The sequence below is a fragment of the Microtus ochrogaster genome, unplaced genomic scaffold (genome assembly GCF_000317375.1).
Source record: "Microtus ochrogaster isolate Prairie Vole_2 unplaced genomic scaffold, MicOch1.0 UNK4, whole genome shotgun sequence".
NCBI lineage: Eukaryota > Metazoa > Chordata > Mammalia > Rodentia > Cricetidae > Microtus > Microtus ochrogaster.
In genome coordinates this window covers 11,590,009-11,602,542 of record NW_004949102.1, presented here as the reverse complement: position 1 = coordinate 11,602,542, position 12,534 = coordinate 11,590,009, and the positions used below count along the sequence as shown (strand labels likewise).

The 12,534-nt window shown below is 51.1% G+C and overlaps 2 protein-coding genes across 2 annotated transcripts in view; one reads left to right on the top strand and one right to left on the bottom strand.

The window, feature by feature from the left end:
• Positions 1-295: 295 nt before the first annotated feature.
• Positions 296-3,113, top strand: Cyren (cell cycle regulator of NHEJ). Its single transcript, XM_026788568.1, has 3 exons — positions 296-449; positions 1,477-1,552; positions 2,355-3,113. The coding sequence occupies exons 1-3, from the start codon at positions 310-312 to the stop codon at positions 2,610-2,612; spliced, it is 474 nt and encodes a 157-aa protein (XP_026644369.1). The 5' UTR covers positions 296-309; the 3' UTR covers positions 2,613-3,113.
• Positions 3,114-3,196: 83 nt separating this feature from the next.
• Tmem140 (transmembrane protein 140) overlaps positions 3,197-12,534 on the bottom strand; it is a 12,842-nt gene continuing 3,504 nt past the window's right edge. Inside the window, exon 2 of the mRNA XM_005365810.3 lies at positions 3,197-4,635. Coding sequence (XP_005365867.1) covers positions 4,060-4,617 — 558 coding nt within the window. The 5' untranslated portion in view covers positions 4,618-4,635 and the 3' untranslated portion in view covers positions 3,197-4,059. The remainder of the gene's footprint in view (positions 4,636-12,534) is intronic.

Genomic DNA, 12,534 nt, shown 5'->3' with positions numbered 1-12,534 from the left:
TCTGTGTGGGGCACAGAGCAATGGAGTGGTCACAGAACTTATTAGTCCTACCTGCCGCTGTCCCTCCGTTGACACATTGCAGATGGCTTGGCCTTCTGGGTTTCACTCACCTCCAGCATGCCCTGCGCTGCCCAGCAGTCGTTGCTGGCTACTGATAGAGCATTGACCTACTAGATCTACCCACTTGCTTCCCCTTGTAGGCATCGAAGATCGGCACCTATCGGGGACAAATAAGCCTGGTGTGACAGGAGAATGTGATTTTTGTCCTGCCCCAGAGAAGCAAGTCACTGAGTGTGAAAAACTATAGCCATGGGATCCCCAAAATCTGAGAACAAAAAGAGAGTCCTTCCCTCATGGATGACAGCCCCTGAGGATGAGCGGAGAGAGCTGTCAGCAAAGACACCCAAAAGGAAGAGGAGAGCGGCTGTGCAGGAGGGGGTAGCAACAAGGTGGGACAAACTGGTCAGAGTGGGGAGGGCAGTGGGGTGGGTGGCATCCTTCTAGCAGAGTCTGAGGTCTCAGCTGTCTCCTCACAGAAGCACCACCGAGTCTCTGTGTGTGGTGAGGTCCTGCCACCTAGCTGTTGGCACAGGCGGTGAGTTCTTGTAGACCAGGCTGGTCTCGAACTCACAGAGATCCGCCTGCCTCTGCCTCCCGAGTGCTGGGATTAAAGGCGTGCGCCACCACCGCCCGGCCAGGCAGTGAGTTCTGTATACAAACCATTCCCCCAGGAGCCCCATTGTCCAAAGTGCTCTTCATCCTAAGAAGGCAAGAGGGGTGGATGTGCACTCTGGCTGCCTGCGTGGTGCCTGCATTTCCTGGGGACAGAGCGTCAAGAAATCAGAAGTTGTGGGTATGAGTTAGGTGGATGCCAGTGATGGGTGGGGGGGAGCTTTAGGTCGCCATTATCAAATGGGAGGTGGGGGGGGGGAGCCCTGCCGGGCTCTCAGAAAGGGCATTAGGCTTCCAGTACTATGCTTGCTGGCTCTTCCCTGGCCACCTGTTCTCTTTGTAGTTGCTGCAGCCTAAATGTATTCTCGCTTTCAGGCACAAATTGGGCCCTGACCCGACTGTCTGTATTTGCTGTGTCCAGTGTTTGTTTGATTTAGAGACAGGGCCTATGTAGCCTTGGCTAGCCTGGAACTAGCTCTGTAGACCAGGCTGGCCTTGAGCTCACAGAGATCCACCTGCCTCTGCCTCCCAAGCGCTGGGATTAGTGTGTGCCACAATGTCCGGCTGGCTGTCCCCTGGGTGTTTCGAGGATGATCCTCGGAAGCCAGCGGTCATCTCATTCCCGGTTCCTTGTGAGGGAGTCCATGGAGGGTTGGTAGCCCTGCGCTCTGTCCCTGGGCCACCAGGATGAGGAAATTCTTCAGAGAAGCAGTCTACCCTTCCCCCTCCATGGAGGATGCTACCGTTTCCTTCATCCTTGTGAGCCCCTCTGTCCTCAGCTGTGATTTTGTGTGTTTATTTCAGGGCCCCTGCCACGAAGACTGTGTACTGCATGAATGAAGCTGAAATGGTTGATGTGGCCCTGGGGATCCTGATCGAGGTAACGTCAGCCCCGTGTCCTCTGACTCCTGTGACTGGAGATGATTCATGGGTTGAATCTAGCCTAGGTCCTTGCTCCTGGCATCAGAGGTGCTCTTAGCCTGCGTCAGGATCTCACCTCTTCCTCTTGCTCGCTTTCCTCAGCTACTTCCTGTGTGTGGTGTGTATCGGGTGGGGTAAGACTGGCTCTGCAGGTGGGGTGTGGACAACTACTGGCACGTTTGTGAGGGGCACACGGGGGTGGGGGAGGAGCTCCTTACCAGCCCTCCTCTCAGCAGAAGGCTGTGGAAATTTCCTGGCTTCTGGAAGGAGAGGCGGCCCTGCCATGAAGTTGCAGAGTTCTCTTTTTTTCTCACGTGTTTTAGAGCAATGTATCGTCTCTACAGTGCTCATGGTAACCTAGGGCTACAGCGATCTGGGATGTTACTGTCTCCAAGAAACTGAAGCTGTGCCACCAGCTGGCGGTGGAGTTCAGTTAGGCCCACAACGGGTGTTGTAGCAGGAGCTCCTGGAACTCTTTTACCTTGCCTTGCCTTTCCATCCATGGTTTTCAGATGGATCTTTTCCCTTCCACTCAGCTATTCCTCATACCTATTCCTGCATCTTTCCCTAGTGGGTCCTGAGCTTGAGGTGTGGGGTGAAGTAAAAGTGGCTGCCCATGCCGTGGGAGCACTGCCTGACCTGGTCACGTGCTGTGCTGGCTTTGCGGATGGCTCAGGGTGTATCTACATCACTGTCATACAAACTAGTGTGTCAGGGAAACAACCTGTGGTGGTGAGCCTGTCCTGTCTTCTGCTCTGCAGGGCCAAAAACAGGAAACGGCGTCTCTGGTGACCACTGATAAACTGCAGCTCTCCCCTCCCTACTCGGCCTCAGCTCACACCAGTTCCCCTGGGAGCAGCAGCGAGGAGGAAGGGGGCAGCAGGAGCAGCTCGCCTGCTCTAGACCTGAGCCCTTCCCAGGGGTCAGAAGCCACCGACTCGCCCTGCAGCAGCAGCCCGAAGGAGGAAAAGGAGGAGGAAGATGTGTTAAAGTATGTTAGGGAGATATTTTTCAGTTGATGTGAACTGTTCACTGGACTCTCTGAGAGGGGAGGGGTCTGTTGAGAACTCAGGATACTGCCTACCTCTGTCACCCTTGAAAACCAGGCCTTGCTCCCAGCTTCCAGTCCCAGGAGGCTTTCGTTTGGGGGGGCCTTTTCTGAATGGGGGGACATATTGCAGGATGCACAAATGCATCCCATTAGAGTCTCGACCTGCACTGCCCTCTAACTCAGAAGGTCTGGCATCCCAGCCCTGGGTTTTATTCAAGTACCAGCAAAAATGAGGTCAGGGGCTCACTTGCTGGAAGCAAATAAAGTTATAGCTGCTGAGAACATGGGCGTTCCAGATAGGCAGCCAGAGCTCACCCTAAGGAGGAGGCCGCACACAGTCTCTCTCATGACACAGTTCGGCAACCGACTTCCCTCTCCAGCCTCAAATCCTGGCAGCTGCCCACCGTTCCCCGCCAGACTAACAGCAGGGCGTTCTCCCAGACTGGTGAGCCAAACAGGCCCTCTCTACCGCCTGTCCCCTCTCTGCCACCCAGGGCCTCCACCGTGGGAGATGGGGACAGGAGACACCGAGGACAAAAGATCACACCAGAGTCCATGTTTCTTTGTATTCACGGTGGCTTTTGATGAGCATAGAATGAAGAACTCATAGGTTTTGTGCTATACAGACACTGAAAACTAGATAATGATGCCCCAGTGCGTAATAAGGACCGCACTTGTGCCTTCTGCAGGTGAGGGGATGCGGTGTATGTTGGTGTGCAATTATTCCGTCAGGGCTTTGGCACATCCTGCGTCTGCATTCCTGGGTCACAACAATGGTTCGACAGCTGACTCCTGTCCGGCGTCAGGTCCAGGGGCCTCTTCAGGGGACCCCACGAAGTTAGCAAGAATTCTCTTGTGCCCTGTGTTTCTCAACTGAGTCCCTTTGAGGTTGTTCCTGGACCTCTGGGGCCGGAGTTCTGGTGTGGAGCATCACGCTAGAGGAACAGAAGCTGGCTAACAGGGCTTGACGTTAACGCGCTTTCTTCCGACCATCCCGTTTGTTGCCGTAAACCTTCACCGAGTTCTTGTCGGACACTTTTTGCCAGTCAGCCTGGAAGTCTGGCCTCTCTGACAATCAGGCTCCCGCCTGCCCTAGCCTAGAGTGAGAGCTGTTCCGATTGGCTGTTGAAAGCATGGGTCCTTGTGCTAATGAGCTGCATGGTTTCCGAGTCCTCCAGAGAAAGGAAGGATGCTAAGAAGCAGCAAGTACCCCAGCCATCTATGCTGCCTCCGGGCTCCTTGACACTGCCGCAGCCCTACCGTTCCGTGGGTGGTTCCATCTGCCTGAGCTTGAGATCAGCATTAGCTATGAAATGAGGTGGTAGAGAGGACCCACCCAGCCACAGGTTCTCAGGCACCTCCTTGGTGCGCAGTTGGAATCGAACCCTTGTAATCCCATAAGCCTTTAGGCTGGACTAACAGCTCTCCCACTTGCTCTTGTCCTTCTTTTCCCGTGGAGGGAGCATAACTGTGGCCATAAGCAGGAAGATGAGCAAGGCCTGGGCTAAGCACAGGGCTAGAAAGCCGGGCCCCAGCAAGGCGAGCCTGACCCACTTCCACACGTAGGAGAGGAAGAGGCTTAGTCCACTGGCCAGCAGGACGGAGGATGCCACCAGGAAGCCCACTGCCAGCTGCCACTCTCCTTCATCGCTATTGCACTGGGCAAGGAGGAGAGGCAGAGGGACAAAGATCATGAGGACCAGGGCTCCGTACACACCGAGCCTGGCCAGGGCTAGGCCAACCTGAGGAACCCCCAGCGCTTCCAGCTCAGGAAAGTTGTAACACTGTAGGGAGCCAGTGTCCTCCTTCCACAGACAGAAGTTGTAGAAGCCGATTCTCAGGTTAGGCAGGTCGGCGAGGTTGCCAGCCTTCCAGAGGAGTGCATAGAGCATCAGAGAGAGGATCACAGCCGCGAGGATCATGATGCCCACGAAGGGCAGGCAGTTGCTCCGCCACAGCCTGGAGATAGCCATTTCTTCTGCCCGTTGCACCTGGAAAAGGTCACACCAATGAGTATCCAGCCCTTCCCTCAGGCCTTGGTGTTCAGAAGTTCCTGTTTTTTCTGTGACAGGAAGTCCCAGGTCACAGTCAGGTTCCACTCACAGTGGGACCTCTGGTGTAAGGTCTTTCCCAGGTTGCCGCGGAAACCTGACATATCCTGAGCCAGAGCCCTGATGTCAAAGGCTTTATTGCAGCATAGATAATATAAACCATCAGAAGCTCTGTGAGGGGGTGTCTCATCCTCATGGAGGTGAGTTGGGGTGCAGGCTTGATTTGAATCTCTTCTCACCCTGCTGCTGACAACTACTTGGGGAACCGGAAAGAAGGCATCAGCTGGGCTACATGTCAGTCAAATCAGTGCCTGTGTTCTGGGTGTGCGCTGGCTGGATGATCTGTGGCCTGTGTCTCCTGCCCAGTTTTGGGAACTGACTTGGGTAAAACAGGACCCCCCCCCAATGAAGAAATCACATCATTGCACTCCATTGATTTTAAAATGTCTGTCTGTCCACTCCCCCATACAACAGTAATCTATTTTAGAAAATTCTGGAAATATGTCTTAAAGCAAAAATTAAAATAATCATTTATCCTACCACCCCAGTAAAAAACCACTGTTCTTTTTCCACGACTGTATTCCCCATGTGACTGTGCTTTTTAAAAAGCATACTGTTACACACAATGGTTTTCATTGCCTATTGTGACCATTTTTCATAGTTGTTGAAATAGTCTTCAAGATGTGATTAATGGTTACATACTATTCCATTCATAGGTTGGGTGTGGTGGTGCACAACTTTAATCCCAGCACTCTGATGCAGAGGCAGGCAGATCTTTGAGTTTGAAGGCAGCCTGGTCTACAGAGTGAGTTTCAGGACAGCTATGGCTGTGTAGGGAGACTCTGTCTCCAAAAAGAAAAAAACCAACCAAACAAACAAATGCAAAACAACACCCCCGCCCCCCAAAAACCCAAATTCAACTCAGAGTTTTTTGTTTCACTATCTTGCTGATCTTAATAAATATTGCTGTACAGACCTACAGAAAACTTGCTAATGCCATCTCTTTAGGTGTGTATAAAAGCGCCTATTTTGCCAGGTGGTGGTGGTACACTTCTTTAATCCCAGCACTGGAAAGGCAGAGTTCCAGGCCAGACTGGTCTACAGAGTCAGTTCCAGGATAACAAAGTCTACACGGAGAAACCCTGTCTCAAAAACTGAAAAAAAAAAAGTGCCTATTTTCCTATACTCTCATTACTTGGAAAAATCTTTTCATTACTCTCTTATTCCAAAGAGATTTTTAAATTGCTTCTAAAAGAGTCTGCACGCTGTGCCTTTCTCTATGTACATTTTCCACTAAGGAATAAGGCAAATATTTACACCAGGAATGGCTAGGAATGCAGGGCTGGGAACCCTGTGAGATACAAGCACCAAGGCCCAGATACCAAGTCCCGTGGGCCTACTCCAGAGAGCTGGGTGCAGCCCAGCATTGGTGGCTCTGGGAAGGACCCACAGACACTGTGGATCAACTTCCTAGGGGGACACCTTGGGGAACAGCTGCTCTCACACAGTGCAGTGAGATGTCTGTGTACCACGTTTGTTTTGCACACACAGTGCAGTGGGATCTCCGTGTACCACGTTTGTTTTACAAAGGCAAAAAGAAATTAGGAGAGAACACTTGTCAGACTTAAAGGTGTATATGTGTGTGGTGGGGGCGGGTGGGCTAGAGGGAGGAGAATTCTTTTCAATGGCCCCAAATATATAACACAATAAAGATTCATGGTGGGTATTAGCAGCCCCCCGCCCCCGCAGTAGACATGCGCCTGTTAGAACACTGAGGTCCACATCCACACCGCCTTTCCCCAGCATCTGGCTGCCTGAGTGTGTCCAGTTCCTGGCTCTCGTGGTGCCTTCCCCTCCAGAGAAGCCCAGCAGGGAGCATCCCGGAAAGGCTGCTGTCCCTCAGGCTTTTGTCAGAGGCCCTACAGGCTGGGGCCAGGGATGCCCTGTTTGAATTTCCTAGGAATTCTTGAAGAAGTGATGCTTGCGTTAGGAGGTTTCTCAAGACCGTTAAGAGGCAGCCTTAGTCCATATGTCACTGGCTTGGAAGGATGAAATAACCCATGTAGCCATGGTATGGAGAAATCCCCAACTTATTTTAAATGGCTTTGCTCATTTAGCAAAGTTTTTGCAAAGTCTATACGTGTGCTTTTAGAGGGGTTTTTCAGGACATGGGGTGGATTTCTGGGTGTGGGCCCCTGTTTATCTAGTGATGCTGTAGGAAATAAGGCGTGCCCAACCTGTAGTACCCAGAAACAATCCGATTGGGGACTGGAAGGCTCCTGTTTGAATCAAGCATATTTAGGTTAAAATACTACCCTTGAAGCTCTGCCAGACAGTGAGCTTGGCTTCTTAGAGGAGACTGGCTGTCACAGCTCCTGCCAGGTACCCGGAGCCTTTGCTTGTGGCTCATTTTCTCTCAACTGATCTTTTGGAGGTTTTGGTAGGTTACTGTTTCGTTTTGCCCTGTTCTGAAACGAGTCTCTCTATGTAGCCCAAGTTGGTCTCAAACCCTATCATCCTCCTGCCCCGCTCCTGGAATGCTGTGATTATGGGCATGTGCCACCACATCGGACATTCCAAAGGCTTGTCATCGAGAGCAGGGCAGGAGGAAACCGGAGGGAAGGAACACGCACGGGGAGCACGTCTGTCCTGACTTTCCTCTGTCCTGCCCTCACGGGCAGAGGTCAGTCCTAGCCCCTGTGCCTGGCACCCGAGGTTCTCTCTACCATCTGGTGTGGCTTAGAACTTGAATTTCACTGGGGCTCAAGTCCCCTTGTCCTCGGCACTTGCTTCTTTGTGGTCGAGCTTCTCTGCTTAGGCTGTGCCCGTTTCTTTCAGCCCACCCTCAGCTGCTCTCCAACTCCTTGGGGCAGGCCAGACACTGGGATGTGGGCTGTGTACTAGAATACAGTGTTCCTGAGGAGCAGCCTTCATCTCTTTTACCCTGAGATGTGGGCTGTATACTAGAATACAGTGTTCCCGAGGAGCAGCCTTCATCTCTTTTACCTTGAGAAGGCTGGTAGGATTTTTTCTGAATGAATGAATGAATGAAAATGCCCTCTGGTGTCCCTAGGTTTACATCACGTGTTACGGCCACACTGCAGCAAGATGGCAGAGCATCTGAGGGCGCTGTCTGTGACTTTCATTCTAGCAGCCATGTGGGGACGTTCATTCAGCTTCCCCCTGGAAGTGCAGAGGCTGGTAGCCAGCCCCGTTCTTCAGCTCTCTTGCCACAGCACCTGTATACTTGTTGGAAACCCAATGACACTCTTCTCGTCGTCCCAGCCTGCCCTGCGCTATGGCAATCACGTTTTCCCCACAGAACGACCCCGATCCCCTGTAATAAGCCTGTGCTCTCTTCCTTGAAGAGGTTCTAGACTAGCGTTTCTCAGCCTTCCTAATGATGCCACCCTATAACACAGTTCCTCATCTTGTGGAGACCCCCAGCCAGAAGAGTTTACTGTAATTTTACTACTGTTATGAATTGTAATGTAAACATCTGTGTTTTCTGATGGTCTTAGGCAACCCCGTAGAAGGGTCATTTGCCCCCAAAGGGGCCGTGACCCACAGTTTGAGAACTGCTGCTCCAGAGACTGCCATTTTTAGATAAACGTCTTCCTGTTTATAATAAAGTAACTTATGTTGGTTGCTGAAAACTATCAAAACATGTTGAAGTGTGGAGAAAGATTCAAAAGTCGTCGACAGCTTCTGGTGAAAGTGACCGGCAAGCATATCTCCTCTCATGCTCTGTGTTAGGGTCACATGGATCTGCATGTACGTGTCAGGTATTATTACAGCGTACATGTGTATGTCCTATGATTGCTTCCCATTATCCTTAAGGGCTTCCTGGAGCTCTTAAAGCTTATAGTCTTTATTAATTATTCTCACAACTTATCTCATAACCTTATGAGTGATGCTGTGAATAGATTTCTAGCAGTTTACCTTAAAAAATTTATACTTTCTATTTGTGTGTGTGTTTGTGTGTATGTGTATGTGCTGTGAATATGTTTTATTACCATTGGTTAATAAAGAAGCCACTTTGACACGATATGGCAGGGCAGAATAGAGCTAGGTGGAAAACCTAAACTGAATGCAGGGAGAAACAAGGCTGAGTCAGGCAGACGTCATATAGCCGCCAAAGGAGAAAGATGCCAGAACCTTACCGGTAGGCCACAGCCTCGTGGTGATACATAGATGAATAGAAATGGGTTAATTTAAGATGTAAGAGCTAGCTAGAAATAGGCCTGAGCCATTGGCCAGACTGTTGTAGTCAATATAGTTTTTGTATGATTATTTAGGTCTGGGCAGCTGGGAAATGAATTTGGTCTCCGTTTACACGTGTGTATCCGTGTGTGCCACAGCACATGTGTGGAGGTTAGAGGGCAGCTGGGAGTCAGTTCTCTCCCTCTGCCAGGTGGGTTTGGAGAAGGGACCAGGGTTGCCAGCCTTGGCAATGATGTCTACTCGCTGAGCCTTCTACAGCTTAACTTAATTCCACTGTATTTTAGAGATGAGGTCACCCAGGCTCCTGCGTGAAAGAGTCCTGAGTAACTGGGGCTCCAGGCGTGAGCGGCTTGCTGGCGAATGCATATCTTACCCCAGCCTCTCAAATGCTGCATACTCTTGAACCATCTATCTAATCTTGGACATCGATGAGTCACTGTTACTCAGCGCTCCCTTCAGAGACAGTGAAGTTCAGCTTTTTCCAGTGTTTCCTGACCATCTGTGTCTCTTCTGTGGCATTCTCTCGCTCTTTGTAAACAAGGCCTTGGGTTTGATCCCAATTCTGCCCGAAAGAAACTGTTTGGGTTTTGTTTTTCCTGCGTGTGCCTTATGCAGGCAAAGGCTGCCAGGCCTTTTGCCCCTGGGCCACAGTAAAGCAGACCCATCCTGCTACCCCAGACTCCAGCACTTAGCCCTGAACTGAGATTCCCATTCATGTGGGTTTGAGGGCACAGTGTGAGAATGGCTTCAAGGAGGTGGTGATTTCTGCTGGACAGGAAGGGAACTCCCAGTTGTGGAAATAGGAAGATTAACCTGAGGCTGAGGTCTGTCAGTCAGTCTGTCTGTCTGTCTGTCTGTCTGTTTAGGCATCTTTAGAATTTACTCTAGTAGAGAATGGGCTAGTGGCCGAGAGGGGCATGACCACCGAATCCCTTCACCCTGAATTATGATGTCAGGATCACTTTTAAAGTATGAAACAGAGAGCTCTCAGACCCCCGAAGAGCATTTAACAGTCCTCTGGTGGCCTGAGGGTTGGCGACAGGGTCTCTCCAGCCCTGGGAACCTGCATGCCCGGTTACAATGAGAAATAAGAGGGGCAGAGAGTTTCCCCACTGCATAGCTTCATACGCGTGGCCCTGGCTCTGAGATGAGCCACCTTCCCTTTCTGAGGAACACCGGAGAAGGGCTGAATCAGCAGGGAGACTGTTGTTTTTGACACTTGATGGATGCTGTTTTAACTTCCGCACAGTGGCCGTGACGAAATCTATGGCTACCTCAGCCAACTGTTGCGACTCTGCCCTTACGGGCCTGCCTCTCTAGCAGCGGCTGGCCGCACAGGCTGCAGCCTGGTGGGAATTCTGCTTCCCTAAGCTCGGACTCTGTCACTGCCGCTAAAGGTATCTTTAACACTCTATTTATAAATAAGACTTGAGATTCAAAGACTGACTGGGGTGAAAACTTGTGAGCCCAGAGAGACTGAACAGCAAGCAGCTGACCCTCTCCCCTTGCTGGCGTCTCCAAAGGACCTGCTCTGCCAAACCAGAAAAAGCTGCACCCGTCCAAATCCCTCCCTGCGGCTTCCGGTGTCTGTCTCTCCCAGATGCCCCCTGATGCTCAATGGTCACTTTCTGTCATCTAGTTGCTAACTCAGCCTCCTGACCCAAGGTTAATTTTATTTAATTAATGCAAACGCAGACTTGGTGTTGGCAGTGTGATCAGGTGTCCCCCAACAGATGGCTGAGGCACCCCTGGCTCTGAGTTGAAAACTCTGAGACTACAGACTGCTCCATGCACGCACGCACGCCGTGTCTGTTGCTTCCTGTCAGAGGGAAGGCTTGTGGCCCCGCCCTCTATCCCTAGCTATTCCTGCCACTTGGTTCCTTCCACAGAAAACTGCCTGTTACCTTAAACCCCACAGGGCTTTCCTGGTCACACCCCTCTGTCACACAAGTCTGCCACTGCTCCTCATCACTAATTGGCTAGCGTGTTCGCATCCCGATATTCAAGAGCCTTGGAGCTCCCTCTTCTCTGTTCTTACTCAGAAGCCTTTCAGTTTGTTGTTCCACAGGCCCTTCCTCAGTGTCTCGTGGGATTCAAGCCTAGACTTCAGAAAGTCGGGCTTCCTAGCTTCCCCCTAGCTCACCAGCCTGCCCCCCGAATGCCCGTGTCCCTAACACCTTCCCCATGAACTTGGCCTTCTCTCTCCAGGCTAGTCTCCCAGGACACAACCCTATGCTATTTTTCTCTTTACATCAGATCACCCACCACCAGTGAAATTTCATTCCATTCGTTTCCTGAATCTTTACAGGGTGCAGAGAGGCATGACATTTGCACACAGAAAGTCCCCACGGTCGGTGTTCCCTCTCCAGGAGGGTGCCACCTAGGTGGCTAACATCCGATTTCTTCACCTATCCTCCTCTGCCTGGCAGGTGTCCATGTGCCCCGAGGAAGCTCCCAGGCAGGGGAAAGGATGGATGCCACCCTGGAGCTCTCTGTTCCTGCACAACATTCAAAACACTTCAGTAGCTGAGCAGTGGTGGCGCACGCCTTTAATCCCAGCACTCGGGAGGCAGAGACAGGCAGATCTCTGTGAGTCTGAGGTCAGCCTGGTCTACAGAGCCAACCAAACAACCAAACAAAAATCCAAACAACAACAAATAAAGTTTGGCCTTCTTTCTGCCTCCTGAGCAGTGAGACCCTCCAGATGTCACTACAAGAGGGTGGTAGTGTCAGACTTCCTGCTGTCCTCTCCCTAGTCACCACAGTGGTTTCTCCGGTATTTTCTGGAAACCTCAGACAAGCTCAGGACTGTTGTCGTCAGCCCCTTCCCTCCAGAGCTCTGCTCAATTGTCTGCCTGTGTGAGGGACACCTTCCTTGGTTAGCCCTGTGGAAACCGCAACAGCCTCTCCTCCTGTGAGCCCGGCCTGGCGGTCTCACCCTTGCTCATTGGCAAGCGTCACATCTGCCATAAAACACTTCGCTTACCCCGCCCTCCAACAGAATGGAACTCTAGGGGAACAAGGGCTTCGTCTTTCTGTTTGTTTGCTTTGTTGTATGTGTGTGTGTAATGTGTCTTCATGCGTGAACGACCGAGAACAGCCCTGGGTGTGTTATTCTTTCCTTAGGAATGCCGTCTACCTGCTTTTTTTTTTTCTTCTCAGACAAAGTCTTTCATTGGCCCAGAGATCACCCGTTAGGCTAGGTTGGCTGGACAGTAAACACCAGGGAGCCACCTGTCTCTCTCTGCCAAGTGTTGGGATTACAAACACGGGCCGCTCCCCACAGCTTCTTATGTGGATGCTGAGGATCTGACTCAGGGCCTCAGACCTGTGTCGCAAACACTTTGCCATCTCCTTACCCATATTCAGGGTTTTTGCTGTTGTTGTTTGTTTCTTGTTTTTTAAGACAGAGTTTTCTGTAGCTTTGGAGCCTGTCCTGGAACTAGCTCTTATAGACCAGGCTGGCCTCAAACTCATAGAGATCCACCTGCCTCTGCCTCCCGAGTGCTGTGATTAAAAGCATCTGTCTGTCTATCTATCTATCTTTCTATATCTATCTATCTATCTATCTATCTATCTATCTATCTATCTATCTATCTATCTATCTATCTATCA